We start from the raw sequence: 13,653 nt of genomic DNA on the forward strand, positions 1-13,653 counted from the left end.
CTATTTTTTTTTTTTTTTTTTTTTTTTTTCCTTCTCTCTCCCTTCTTTTCCCTCCTCCTCCCCGGCCCTGCTCGCTTCCTTCCCCCGCGCCGCGCTCCGGGGAGGAGGCAGGAAGGGAGGCGGCGGGGATGGAGCAGCTCCCCGCCGGGATGCGTTAGCTTCCCGGGACACCCCGGCCCGCTTGGTCCTCGCCGGGACGCGGTGAGTAGCGGGGAGACAACCCCCCCCACACACACACCACCCCCCCATCGCCCTCAGCCTCCCCCCCGGGATGGGTTATCTTTATTCACCGGGCCCGGCCGGGGTTGCCGGCAGCCGGGGGAGGGATGTACCGGGAACCCCGGGGTGCCGGCGGGCTCCGGGGGAGCCCGGCAAGGCGGGAGGGGTGGGAAGAGCCGCAGGGCCTCATCCTGCACCGCCCGGTGAAGAAGGTTAAAGTACGCAGGGGTACTTCAGCAAAGCAGCGCTCCGGTGTGTGCGATAACTGGGCCAGGGCTGAAAGGTCTCGCTCTGAGCTGATCGTTGCCCCAAAGAGGGAATATCACCTTTTTTAATAATATTTTCTCCAGGTGGGGGGTTTTTCCCCCCTCCTTGCAGGGCCGCGGTGGTGACAGCCCCTCCCGGCATCCCCATGCCAGCGCTCAGTGGGGGGGGTTCAGGGTGGACAAAGTTGATTGAGGTGTCGGTGGGAAGAGTTGTACTGGGGTGATAACCGTCTCACCCCGCGCTGAGCTGTGACCTGACACGGGTACGGCACGTGTGGCTTTGCCGGCTCGCCCGCACCGCTTCCCGCCCAGCAGCACCGGGGACCTCCGGGAATGCGGGTGCGCGGGGTTGTGGGGGGACCCTGGTTGCACCGTCTGCATCTGCTGGGGCTCGTGGGCCAGCTGGACCCTGGTGCCGTGCTGCGTGGGTAAACACCAAACTGGACAAACTCACCTGTTTGCTCTTCTATGGCAGGCTGGGAGGAGCGGGCCTGATTCTGCGCTGTCCGTGCAGGGATGTCAGTAGGGCACAGGAGTCCTGCGGGATCTCTGTCCTGGAGAGAGTTAGCTGCCCTGCCCGCCACGTGATGGAATCAGTCCCATGCACGGGCCCAGGGCCAGACCTGTGAACTGCTCGTCCCAGAGGATGCTCCATGCGCTTCCTGGAACAGGATCTTCATAACACGTCGGGGGTGACTTCAGAGCCCCATAGCCTGACTTGCTCATAGGGATTAATGGCTGCTCCTGCACATCCTCTCCTCTCCTGCAGCTTGCAATTCTGCCCCCCTCTCTGGGCCGGTCCCGCCATCTTCCCGGCATCCAGGCACTTTCCTTTGGAGAAAAGTTGGGAGAAGTGGTGAGCATGTCATGAGGTCACACAGGAAATGTGTCAGAGACCTTTAAGGAGATGAGGGCGAACTGAGAAACAGTTGAGGCAAAGGTCTTTTTTTTTATTAGGGAAGGCTGGCAGGTTCCAGGAAGGCTGATTCCTTGCATGGCAGGTACTAGTTAATAAAGATAAGACTCCCGTGCCATCTTGGAGGTGTTGCTAAATCCACATCCTAGGTGCTGTCTGCTGCTTTTAACCCTTTGCTGCCTCCTACAAGAGCAAAAAGTCAGGGTGGAGCTGAATCTTTTAGCAGCTGCTGAGAATTAGACACTGCTCCCCGTAACCTGCAGCTTCCCCCAAACCCTCTCTTGAGCCCCGTCTCAAGTCCTGGAGCCTTGGGCTGTCTTTAAGGGTACAGGTGTCATCCTCCTTAACACCCCTCCCTGCTCTTTTCCAGTAACAAAGGCAGAACGGGGCAAATCAAAGGGGCATTGGGCTGGAAAGCAGGAGGAATCTGGGCAGCAGCACTCTTGATACTGGAGAGGATGGTCCAAGGCACTTTGACCCCAGCAGACACTGGCAGTGAGCTATCTTGGGCGTTCACTTGGTTTGCAGGAGTAGGAGGTTAGGGTGCTCCCCGGGAAGGAGGTTGGGGACCGGCAGCATGCTGACAGGGATGTAGCTGCCGGTCCCAGATGTGCGCATGTGCAAAAGGGCTGCCGTGTCCCATGTTGCAAGAGAAGAAAGCACTGCAAGAAACTATATTGAGAAGGAAACTGAAAATGAAAGTTCCTCTTAAATGACGGCCACAGTCGCAGCCTGCTGCTTCCTACGGGTTTGGCAGATGGCAAATGTGAAGAATCACTTGAGTCAGCTGCTTCTCCGGCACTGGACTCCTGCGCTTACCAGCCATCCTTCATACTGAGCAGCCAGGTCTGCATCAGAAATTCCCTGTTATCTGTGCCTGAGCTCTGGGTCAGAGGCAGCAGGTTGATGCGAAACACAGTCAGTTGCACCGATAGACCAAACTCTAAAAGCTCCAGAGGCAGCTGAAGTCTTTGCCTGGATGCGTCTGCATCCTCCCCAGTGCTCAGCACATCCTCTGGGTGTAGCAGCATGGAGTACAGTAGAAACTCATACTGCTTCGCTTACCCACGAACTCCAGAGAGCTGCTCCGAGTCTGGTCTTGCTTCCTCTTGAAAGGCACAGAGGTCTTCCTAGGCAAGGTGGGCTGCAGCTGTAGCCTTGCTACGCGCCCGAGGAGGAGCTGGGGACGGCAGCGGAGGAAGCACGGGAGGGTTTCCTCTGTGGAGGAGGGGACAGGGGCACGTGCACCCGCTCCAAGTGCTCCCTGAGCTGTCTCCAATGTGTCCCGGAGCAGAGAAGAGCAAGGAGAGGAGCAGCTCTGGAGCCTGGGTCTCTGCTGAACTGGGCAAGTGGGAGCCAGCTCTCCTCCCAACTCTACCCTCGGTCTCAACTGCTGATCCTCATCGCGTTTTCAGCTTTTCCGTGGATGGGGATGTTTGAGGTTGGGGAGGAAAAGGGAAATCCTGTCCTCGGAGGCGCGTAGGAAAAAACAGCATCTCCGTCTGTGTGTCACTGCTGCTCAGGCTCCCTGAATGCAGCTACGCAAAGACACGATGGCTTTCTAAGTCAGGCTGATAAGCTTTGCATTTCCAGCCCCCATCCCCATCTTGACTGCAGGCCGTACTTCACATTACTGCTTGTGGTCTCAATTTATTTTTTCTTTTGAATAATCTTCAGTGTGAGGTTGTAAGCTCGGACCACGTGTTGCACTTCTAATCTTGACATAAGTGGTTATTTATCCATGACCAGCACTTTTAAAAATTTTTGCCCAGGATACAATTGAAACTTCTGGGTGCTGATGTGTCTTCATGAATTTAGACCTGGTGCAAATCAGAAAACCCACCGGTTCAGCCCTGTAGAAGTCTGGCCTGGGAACATGTACTGGCATGCCAAACAACAGGCTAGGACCTGCAGTGATCTCTCTCTAACCCTGACGGTAACCGCGTGGCCTCACTTCCTTCTCTGCAAAAACCAGAGGGTGAGGTCAGTGCGATGAGCAGAAGGGTAAAGGAGCTGCGATGAGCCCTGAACTACAGGTCTGGGCTTAGGATACCTGTGAAGTTCAGGGGCGATATGAACCATGCGTTTGGTTCTCACTTAATTTTCTTATTCTGAGAGGAGCTCAGAGTAAGAAACATAAGGAACGGGGGAATTAGAGCCTGTGGATTTAGGAAAACAGAGAGCTCATCTCTTGTAGAAGTAGTGGAAAACAAGCCGGAGGTGCTTGCCAGGAGACATCGGCACTGTCGCTGCAGCTCCGCGTGGGAGCCACGGCAGCTCGGTGTGGTTGCAGGTCGGTTTGCTCTTGCCGCGCTCTGAACCGTCGTGGTTGCAGGTGGGGGTAGCAGCAGCATTTCGGGCAGCAGCAGAGCCCCACGACTCAGCTCCCAGACACGTTTCTCCGGGTGCAGCCAGGGAGTCGTAGAGCCCTTTGTGCCGTGATTTTTTTGCATTCATCCCAGCGTGAAGCCACTGCAGATGCAGCTGTTGTCTGGGCTGAGTAAGAGCCGGTGCAGCCCGTGGCACTTGCTGAGTGGGTCAGAGAGCTGGGCACGTTTCCAGCAAGGGTGGGGAGGTGGCGAAGCGGGGTAGGGAGTTGGGTGACTTCTCTCTTCTGGCATATGACTGTCCGCAAACATGTTACTGAGAAGAGGCAGGAAGAAAGGAAAAAAATCTAGCCAAGGGACTTGGCGTGGCCAGGAATCGGGGACCAAGCGTGCCGGGAAGGGAGGAGCCAGGTTGCTGGCAGAGATAAAAGCAGGCAGCGTTGCTCTTCTGAGCACTTGGCTCAGCTGGAGGGGCTTCCTAAGGCTGGCCTGGGAGCTGTGTAAGGGAGCAAGGGGCCGCCAGGCCCCCGTGTCCCTTCTGGCTGCTCATAACGTGGTTCGCTTACTGTCTCTTGTCATTCCAGGTAAAGCCGATACTCCCAAGCATCTCTCTGCAATGGCCTCAGGGAACGACGGTGACCCACCGAGGGCCCACAGACGCCGGGGAAGCAACAGGCGCAGGCTGTCACAAGAGCTCAACTCAGGTAAAAAGGTTGCTGTGATATTCAGGGGATGAAGCATTTTCAACCCATTCTTTTTTTTTTTTCCCCTGCTGTGTCTCTTTGAAAAGATGGGGTTTTTTCATACCTCCAGGGCCCTTTGCAAGACTGGGATAACAGATCAGTTCCGTAAAGCTGAACTGAACGGGGAGAGCACACGCTCAATGCTTTTGGGAGACGCTTGGCATTGGATTAGCGCGGTGGGCAGCAAGAGGGGCTTGAAAGGCACGGAGAAAATAGTGCGGAGGGAGCTGCTGGACTGGGGTACGCTGGCAGCTCTGGGCAGGCAGGCTGAGGCAGGCATAGCGGGGTGCCACCGGGCACAGGGGTTGGGACGTGGGGCAGATCACCCCGGCTTGGCTGCGAGATGTACGTCTGGTTCCTGATGTCATTTACTTTCCCTTCCCTGAGCACAGGAGAGCGAAAGGTACTTGATGTTTAAGACACAGAGAAAAAACACGTCTCGCTGAGCAGCGCCTGGTCTCAGGCAGTTGGTTTCAGTCTTGCTGCATCGGCTGCTGGATGAAATCGGGTCTCCGGTGTGCCTTGGCATAGCAGCAATGAAAAGTTATGGCTCGCCAGCATTCAGAAGCGGTTCAGTCCGTTTCTCCTGTGTGCCGAGCCCAGCAGACTGTGTAATTGCGTTTCACACTAATGGGTGAAACTGGGAACGGGGCCGAAAGGAACCCAGGAAAAACCTCAGCTCCTGTTTCATCCCCAAATGATAAAATGCCACTGCACAGAAAGCTGTTAAACATGGGTGACTTCTTAACCTGCTTGCAGGTGGACTTGTAAATAAGGCTGAGTCACTACGGCTCTGTCAATAATGGAGATTAGAAACTATACCTAACTGCTTATGTATTTGAGCTCAGATCCAGCTCAGAGCTGTTTTATTGGCCTGATAACGTTATTTATACTCTGGTATTGCCTGGACTCCTCTACATCTCAGAGTACCATTTGTGCTAGATCCTACGTGAATACACTGGAAGAAAAAATACCCTGTCCTTCCCTTACCAAAGTCTACAAGGTATGAGAAGAAATAAATAAGAGCAGTTGTTTACGTATGCTGATTTCCTGTTGAGGCCAATGAGATGCTGATGTGAAAACCAGTAAGAGGATCAGGCCCTGAGCTCTAACCACACTGTCGTACAGTCACGCTTCCTGTACACTTGCAAATACTTACTGGCGGTACTGGCATCCCTCTGCTTCCCAAAACTCAGGGGGTCCATCAGGAATTTGGAGGTGGGATCTGCATGCCTCTTAGGGAGAAGCCTCATGGACTCCAGCGGAAACAGAAATGTGCAGCTTCCACCAACACGCGCTATGGGATTACGGGGTGGAAGGCGGTTTTCCTCAACAGGTATTAAGCCTGGCTTTCATTTAGGGCTCGCTTGCTCTGTTTGTTTATCTTTGGATGCGGTAGGGAGCAAAGAGATTGTCTGCTGCTCAAGGACTCGCTTGAGCATCGTTCTGAGCCCTTGTTCTACCAGCCGTTGCTCAGGGCATGGACAAGATGCTGCTGCTTCTGTCTAGGTTGGGTGGCAATTTGCACTTCTGGTGGTTTTAGGGCATGGTGGACGAAGGCAGGAGCTTCATACTCCTGGCAGTATGGGGTGGGAGGCCCAGGACCAACGGTGCTGAGCTGGGCTTAGGAAACAGGGCTCAGACTTCAGAAAAGTAACCTTGCCCTCCTCCGGTTCTCATCTGTAACATGGCGGTGGCAGTGCCTCCCTGTTCAGACGTGCTGCCAGGGTACGCACACAGCTACAGGAATGGCTTGGATAATTCCGTCGAGGCTTAGATCTGTGGGACACGCCATGGACGTGGCTGTCCTCACACTTGCAGGTAACCATGCCAAATGCAGCTCAGCGCCCGCTGCACTGCAGAGGGGCTAGTCCAGGTGATGAAAATATTGCTTATGTGGTCACACTCAGCTCCTGTGCGGACCACATTAGCTGGAATCCCAAAGTACTTTGGTGAGAAAAGCAATGTATCGCTATGTCCACTCATTATTACTAGGGAGATGGAGAGAGCTTTGATGTCAGTCTCTGCGAGGATGTCCAGGGTGTCAGGGCTGTGCATGGAAAGCCCAGCCACCCTGCCTCACAGTTTGCAGAGTCAGATTGGCAATTGTTCTCTTCCTCAGATTACCTGGGCTTTCTCATCTGTCCGTGTGTGTTTAATACTCACGTAACATACCTGGAGAGGTGTGAGATTTGGTCCTTAGTTGTTTATCTTAGCTCTGGACTTGATGTTGCATGTGAAGCAAGTCATGAACTGATAAATAGTTGCTTGGGGATGTTAGTCATGCATCTGCGAGTGTCTCAGTGTCTTCATCTCCCACACCACCTACAAAATGAGTAGGAAAAATGTGAGCTGCCTGTTTAAACCTGGATTCTCATACATTCTGTAGAGCACCTGAAACCATTTAAACATACTTTTCTTCCGTCTGGTGCCCATGCAGTTCCTATTTCCAGCACACACACAAGAGTATTGGACTTCCCATTGAACTGCATCTCCCATCAATATGTGGTTTCCTTTTTTAAAAGAAAAAAAAAAAATCATCCTTCTGATGACTGTGCTGGGAAATAACTCTGCTATGGAATTGCCTCGTGACTCTTTTGTTCTGGCCTGCAAAGGATGCCCCAAAAAGTCTTTTTTGAAAAACTTGATGGGGCAGAGGAAGATATATTGCTAGAGCTGAGATGCCCACCCATCTCAAGCATCCCACTGAGCACTGGGTCCAGCGTCCCTTTGCAATTCAGTAGATTAGCAAATATGGGACAGGTCTCAGCTTGGGCAGCAAAGTACCAGAGAAAAACCTTGCTGCAGCCCCCAGCCCCTCCTGAAAGCGTGTAGCTCTGGCTGTGTTGGTGGGACACCACTGAACAACAGAATTAAAGCAGGTTTCTTGAGTCCAGCCCAGAATCTAGACCAGAGCATCTCCCTCACTGACAGATGAATTTCTGTCTTAAAGCCAAGGGTGTTTGCCCATTAGCTCTGCAGGGAGGCTGTTTGTGAATATTGCTCCTCTTTTGGGTGAGAAGATACTTGTTCTAAATAGCAGAATAAGGGGAAGGGCTTTGTGCTGTGCAGATGCCTCTGGGGACGGCAGTTTTCCATTTCCCTGTCTAGAAGCTTTGCTCTCGGGTGCAAGCTGTGCAGGATTATGCCAGCATGATGCAGTGTCAGGTTGATCAGCCTTTGATCCTGGATTCCATTGCTATTGACAGGTGATAGTGTTCACAAGGGGCTGCCTTGCCCGGTGGAAGCTAACCCAAATCCAGATACTGCTCATCCTACACTTGAATTGCAACTACCATGAGGTGGAGCTGAGCTTCCCCTCAAGGCAGAAATCTCCAGAGACGGTTCTTGGTTCCCCAGAGCTGTCTTCTCCCTTCGAAGCCAGTAGCTGTCTCCAGGCTGGATATCTCCCTCTGTGCAAACAGATGCACCTCTCAGTGTAGTTACTGCCTGTCTCCTGAGCTCGAAAGAGATGCTGCCAGGTTGCATCTGTCATTATTACAGTCTGTAGCAAGGCTATTTAGTTGTAACAAGGTCTGATGGATAACTTTGGTGAGACCTGCCAGTTTTTACTGTAGCGCAGCTGCTCTGCGGGAGATGAGAACAATGAGAAATAAAGGATCTTGCACAGAAATGCAGGTGTTGCACATTTGAGACTGGCCGGGGTCCGGTCAATGTTGCCTACAGTGTGGGTCCAGGCAAGAGGTTGTTGGGGCAGGTCTGGTCTAGATGCTGAGAGTGAGCTGGGGACCGAGGATGACAGGGTCGCTGCTCCGTGAAGCAGAAGCGGAGCAGGTCCTCCCTTGCAGTGTGGGGGTTCGCAGCAGCTCGTGAGCCCCCTAACACGGCCCCGATGATCCCACAGGGAGACCAAAGATCCCAGAGGAGCTCCGAACCGCTCTCCCTCTCTCCGCTGCCGGTACTGGGAGTCCACAAGGCAAATCTTGATCCAGATCCTCTTCCTTTGAGTGGGAGAGACCCAGAGATGGTCCCAGTGGGTGCTGTGGGTTAGCACCTGGGGGAAAAAGATGTGCGTTCGCCTGTCCTTGTGTTACTAAAAATAGCGCCTTGGGGTAATTAAAACTAGGGATTTTTTTTGGTACACTTATTTCCTCTTTTGTTCTCGCAGTGTGTTTACCCTGTCTCACTGAAACTGTGAGTCAGTCGGTTTCGTTTTCTGGCTCTCGGTGGAGCGGTCACTGGCTCTGCTGGCTCCTCCATAAGGTGGGATTTGTTTACCGCCAAATAAACCTGTTCCTGCAAAACAAAAAACAATCCCCTGAAAACACAGCGACCAGGGCTTGTCATTTCCCTTCACCTTTATTTACCCAACCCAAACTCTGTGTAACCTGAGTCTTTGCACGACAGGTCCTCTCCCTTCCCCGCACCCCATCCAGGGCTGGGCCAGTCTCCCCGGAGCCGCACGTGGTCCATGTCGATGTGACCAGCTGGAAAAACTCGGTGACGAGTAGCACGGCATGTTTTGGAGACTTGGATACAGGGTTTTATGGGGCAGTGTTGCCAGGACAGCTGTGTCCATGAGGCCAGGTCCTGACATCCCAGCTCTGGCATGTTGCTCAGGCAGGAGCATCTCTGCATTGGGAATGCAGTTTCCAGTGGCCAGAGAACTGCATGGCCAGTCTGGCGGGTGGATATACTGGCATGCTGGGAAAGGGTTTTAACTGGGTTGGCTGCAGTGAGCTGCACCGCTGCTAGACGGTGTTGCTGGTGCAGATGTGCTGCTGCATGTCACCAGCACGCCTTGCAGGATGATCACCTAAAGCCACGGGTTTGCAGGGTTCTGCGCTTCTGATGTTGCCCCGGGTAGCTCATTTACCTGGGCTTTGCACCTTGTTTAATGGCTGTGAATCTCCACCCTGAATGGTGATACCCTGTCAAATGAGCAGGGCTCTGACCCATCCATACCGTTTCTGTCCCCTACAAATTTTGCATCTTAGAAAAGAAACTGGGAAGAACTGTGTTACCGGGACCTTAGGGCCAGCTCCCCCTGAGCCCTGCGGCATGACTTAGCTGGGCTGCCATCAGTTTGGGAACTGGTACTCTAGCCCAGATTGCTTCTTGAGCCAGCTGAAACCGAGCTGTAATCAAAGACATCCCGTGACAGTCCGGGTACTTTCCCCAGGAGCTATGTAATGCATGTGATAAGGTATCGGTCACCATGGTACCTACAGGACTGAAACGCCTCGCCGGGGGCTCCCTGCTCTGGAGGGGGCAGGTCCTGGCCACATCCAGACCCTTGCTCTTCCCCGAGCAGCGTGGGCACGGGGGACACGCGTGGGGGTCTCAAGCTCGAGCCGTTTTCGGATGGGCGCGCGCTTGTCGACGCCAGTTGTTTCCGACTCGCTTCCTGCTCGCGCAGAGCCGGGTCGGTTTTCGCGCGCTATCGGGGCCGGGTGACGTTACCGCACGGGCGCGTTCCCCCGCTGAACCCTGGATACCTGGCGTGCCGAGCCCTGCTTGTTTACAAGAGCAGGGGAAGGAAGCTGTGGCACCCAAAACCAGCCTCAGCTCACCCCCCTGCCCGGCTGCAGCCTCCCGCTCGCCGTGCAACGGGCTCGTTGCTTCCACGGGTATTTGTTAGCGAAGCACTGTCCGCTCTCGCACAGTGGCAATGGGTGTGCTGGAGCAGGAACAGGCATTCGGTTCAAACTTATCACCTGGCTGTTTACCTGCTTTCAAGCGCAAGATGGGGAGTCACCTCTCTGGGCTACAGTTTAGGAGTTATTCAAAAGCTTGTCTCCTTTCTGCTCCGCCAGCAGCTCATGCAGAAGTTGCAAACCCTGCCCTGGCATTGCCGCTGACGGGCCGATGGGTGTCTGCGAGACCAGTGATGCGTGATTGAATCGGCAAGGAATTATACCAAAATGACCGATTTAACTTTTGCTCACCACATCATTGCTGATGCCATGCTAGGGCAAGATCGTTGGCGACATTGAAAAACAAAGATTGTTTGCTGAGGGTTGATGGGCAGCACTAGACTGAGCTTTGCCTCCCGTTTGGGTTTGAATCTGAGATTCCTGAACTTGTTTGTGCTGAGCAAATCCCTTATCAAGAGGTAACAGAGCTGCCAAGCACAAGCACTTGAACATCTGGTTTGTGTTGTGACAGTCCTGTAGCTGTCTCTTGCCAAAAATGGATTCAAAAGGTGGGCCTGTGCCCCGAAGAACAAAGACTGGCTTAAAAATTAGTTTTCTGAGAACTAATTTATGTTGGATTCTTTTTGTTTTACTGCAAAAGGCCAGAGTTAATACAAACAGCACAAATTTAGGCTGAAAATGAGGGAATGGTCTCTTTCCGACTTGGGAAAGGGGGGAGACAAGTTTCTCCCTTGACTTTTCTTCCTTTTGTCTCTCTCAGAAGACCAGGTGGTGGAGGAGACGGAGGAGGTGTTTCGGAGCTATGCCTTCTACCGCTACCAACAGGAGAGAGAGGAGAGAGGGGAGGAGGTGCCCATGGACCCAGAGATTGTGGAGATCCAGCAGGAGCTGGGCAGGTAAAAACTCTGATACCAACCGCATGCACATTCCTCAACCCCATTCTGAGCCAGGCTCTATTACAGATCCACCCCTCAGTCCTGCTTACCGGTCTTGCTGACCTCTCCATAACGCCGTCTTCCCTCTGGGCAGCACCGGGAGCCTGGTAGGAAGGCGCCTGGCCATCATCGGTGACGACATTAATAAGCGGTACGATGCGGAGTTTCGCTACATGCTGAAATCCTTGCAGCCCACCAAGGAGAATGTCTATGAGCACTTCACCAGAATAGCCTCCAGGTAAGGCCACAGGCTCCCTCAGCATGGGCTGGATGCCTTCTCCTGGAGAAGACCGGGGAAGGAAGGGTCAGATGGGGTGCAATGCAGTCAGTTAAACCCTTGCCCCCACCCCAGAGCAGTTACCCCAGTATGCAGACCCTGTCCATTCAAGCTTCACCCACCGTCCCTGGGTTGAGCTCCCAACGAGCTCACCGTGACAGTTCCTGTGTTTTCTGCCTGTCTGCTCTTTCTCCTGTGCACTGTTCGGACAGTCTTCGCCTGACAATCACCTCGCAGTCCTTGCACAAGCTGACCGGGGTCAGAAAGTTTGGGGGAACGTGCCTGGGAAGCATGGCCCGTGCATCAGTAGCCAAGTGAATGTCCCAGCTCCCCTTCAGGGGTACGACCAGCCCCGGACCATGGCAGACTTGCTGCTGGTCCCACTGCTGCTTGCTCGATAGCTGGAAAGCCCTGATGAGTCAGGCTTTCAGAGGCACAAAGCAAACGCAGCTGCAGGCTGTGGGGATGGGCAGGTACTCGCTGCCCTTGGCGTGGTCCACAGGGAACAGGATCCAACTAACTCAGGATGGGGGATGCTCCGCGGGCTTGCAGAGCCTGTAGCCATCTCGTGCAGGCGATGCGTGCCCGCCTCACCCACGCAAAGCACAGCAACAGGGTGAAGAGCGAAGGCAAACACCTGGACGACTTACAGCCCCGATTGCCCGAAGTACAGGCTTGGATCGAGGTGGCTGTTGAGGGGTTCGGTTCTCACCTCTCTCTGTCTGTAGGGAAACCAAGCATGCATGTGAAATGGTTTGCCCAGGGTCATGCAGAAGACCTCTGGCAGAGCCAGGAGGGAAGCCGGGGTCTCTGGGTTCCCAGGTCCCAGGCTCCCGTCGCTCCTCCGAGCACGCCTGGCTCCAGCACAGCCCCGTCCCTGGGCACCCTCCGCTCAGTGTTTGTTGTCTAACTGCCTCTCTTCTGTCCTTTTCCTGCTCCCCTGTCCTTGGGAAGCCATGCTGCGCTGTTTTCACCGCTTTGCCAGCCTGAGGCGGTTAACGCACCGCAAACAGGTAAATTAACCTCTGTCCCTCTCTTTGCGCTACCTGTTTCTCTGTAGTTCCTTCCCCAGCTCTAACTTCCCTCTCCCTCTGCCACCTGCACGGTGGCAGCTCCACGCCAGGGCTCTGCAGAGAAGACAGTTCCCTTCGGCTGTGCAGACAGGGACCACTAGGACAGGGCACCAGACTAAAACACAGAGCCCGAGTCTACTCTTTTTATTATTCCGCCCGCCCCCCCAGCCCTTTTTTCCTTCTTGCTTGCCTTGCTAGAAACCAGAAAAAACACCTTCAAAAACTGGTCTAGATAAATCAGTGCCAAACCTGCCCACAGCAATGCAGTTTGTGCCCACAGCAACCAAAAGCTGGATCAGAAGCAGTAGGCATCGAGTAGGCACATTTTGGAGACCCCCAGCCCCTGCGAGCCTCAGTCTAAGGAAGGATCAGGTTTTGTTCTTGGAGGGGTTTTGTCTGTGCAGGAAAAGGGAAAATCCTGTTCTAACATGCTTTGTCCTTAGATATAATTAAACTTCCTTACCTCCTCCAGGTATGACCGCACAAGCAAGGGGTGCTCTGGGACAGGTGGGTGGTAGTTCCTGCTCCTGGCTGCACGTGTAGCAGCTACTGAGCTTGCTGCAGCCTACAGCCTGACGGCTTAAACCACCACCAGTTCCAGCTTACCTTGTTTAATACCCTTGCCCATGGAAACACAGGACCTCCAGGCAGCTGACGTGCCCTGCCTTTGGATGGAGACCTCAGGGAAAGGCAGGACAGGCAGGAAGGTGGCGGGTCAACAACAGCCACCGCAAAGCTTCCCCTCCAGCAATTCAGAGCTTGTAGCTGTGTAGACAGGATTTGGAAATTTCCTTTTCCCTAGGACATCCCTAACCCACCTGGCTGAGACAAACAGCGGTTGTGACCGAGACTGTGTTTGTTCTGCTCCAAAAGCACATCCTGGTCATGGGCGGCCACGTGTCGCTTAGCCACAAAATGACTACGTTGTCTGTGTGGCTGGGATGCACCCTGAGAACTAACGCAGCATCCCCAGCCCTGCTCTGCAACCGGCACTGCTCGAGAGCCCGTGGCCCGGGATGCAGAGACTAGGGAGGTCTGAGCCAGCCACAGCAGTGATTTAATCAGACCATCGGCTTCATTTCAGCTTGTTCGAGAGCGGCATTAACTGGGGCCGGGTGATTGCGCTGCTGGGTTTCGGCTACCGCATGGCCATCCACGTCTACCAGCACGGCACAAGGGGTTTCCTCTACTGGATCACCCGCTACGTCTCGGAGTTCATGCTCCGCAACCGCATCGCCCAGTGGATCGCCCAGCAGGGAGGATGGGTGAGCCAGCGGGA

The 13,653-nt window shown here is 54.1% G+C and overlaps 1 protein-coding gene and 1 long non-coding RNA gene across 3 annotated transcripts in view; one reads left to right on the forward strand and one right to left on the reverse strand.

Annotated features, from left to right (window-relative positions):
• Nucleotides 1-13,653, forward strand: part of BAK1 (BCL2 antagonist/killer 1) — a 19,481-nt gene continuing 5,828 nt past the window's right edge. The window contains exons 1-5 of one of the 2 annotated variants that reach the window (XM_052815395.1): nucleotides 1-201; nucleotides 4,313-4,432; nucleotides 10,853-10,985; nucleotides 11,119-11,262; nucleotides 13,459-13,639. In XM_052815395.1, the coding sequence (XP_052671355.1) occupies nucleotides 4,345-4,432; nucleotides 10,853-10,985; nucleotides 11,119-11,262; nucleotides 13,459-13,639 (546 nt within the window). In that variant the 5' untranslated portion in view covers nucleotides 1-201; nucleotides 4,313-4,344. Of the gene's footprint in view, nucleotides 202-4,312; nucleotides 4,433-10,849; nucleotides 10,986-11,118; nucleotides 11,263-13,458; nucleotides 13,640-13,653 lie in introns of both variants that reach the window. The other variant, XM_052815394.1, reaches the window with a different exon arrangement.
• LOC128154573 (uncharacterized) overlaps nucleotides 11,311-13,653 on the reverse strand; it is a 17,052-nt gene continuing 14,709 nt past the window's right edge. The window contains exon 5 of the long non-coding RNA XR_008239377.1: nucleotides 11,311-13,139. This is a non-coding gene — a long non-coding RNA (uncharacterized LOC128154573). The remainder of the gene's footprint in view (nucleotides 13,140-13,653) is intronic.

Source organism: Harpia harpyja, chromosome 19, assembly GCF_026419915.1.
Source record: "Harpia harpyja isolate bHarHar1 chromosome 19, bHarHar1 primary haplotype, whole genome shotgun sequence".
Classification (NCBI taxonomy): domain Eukaryota; kingdom Metazoa; phylum Chordata; class Aves; order Accipitriformes; family Accipitridae; genus Harpia; species Harpia harpyja.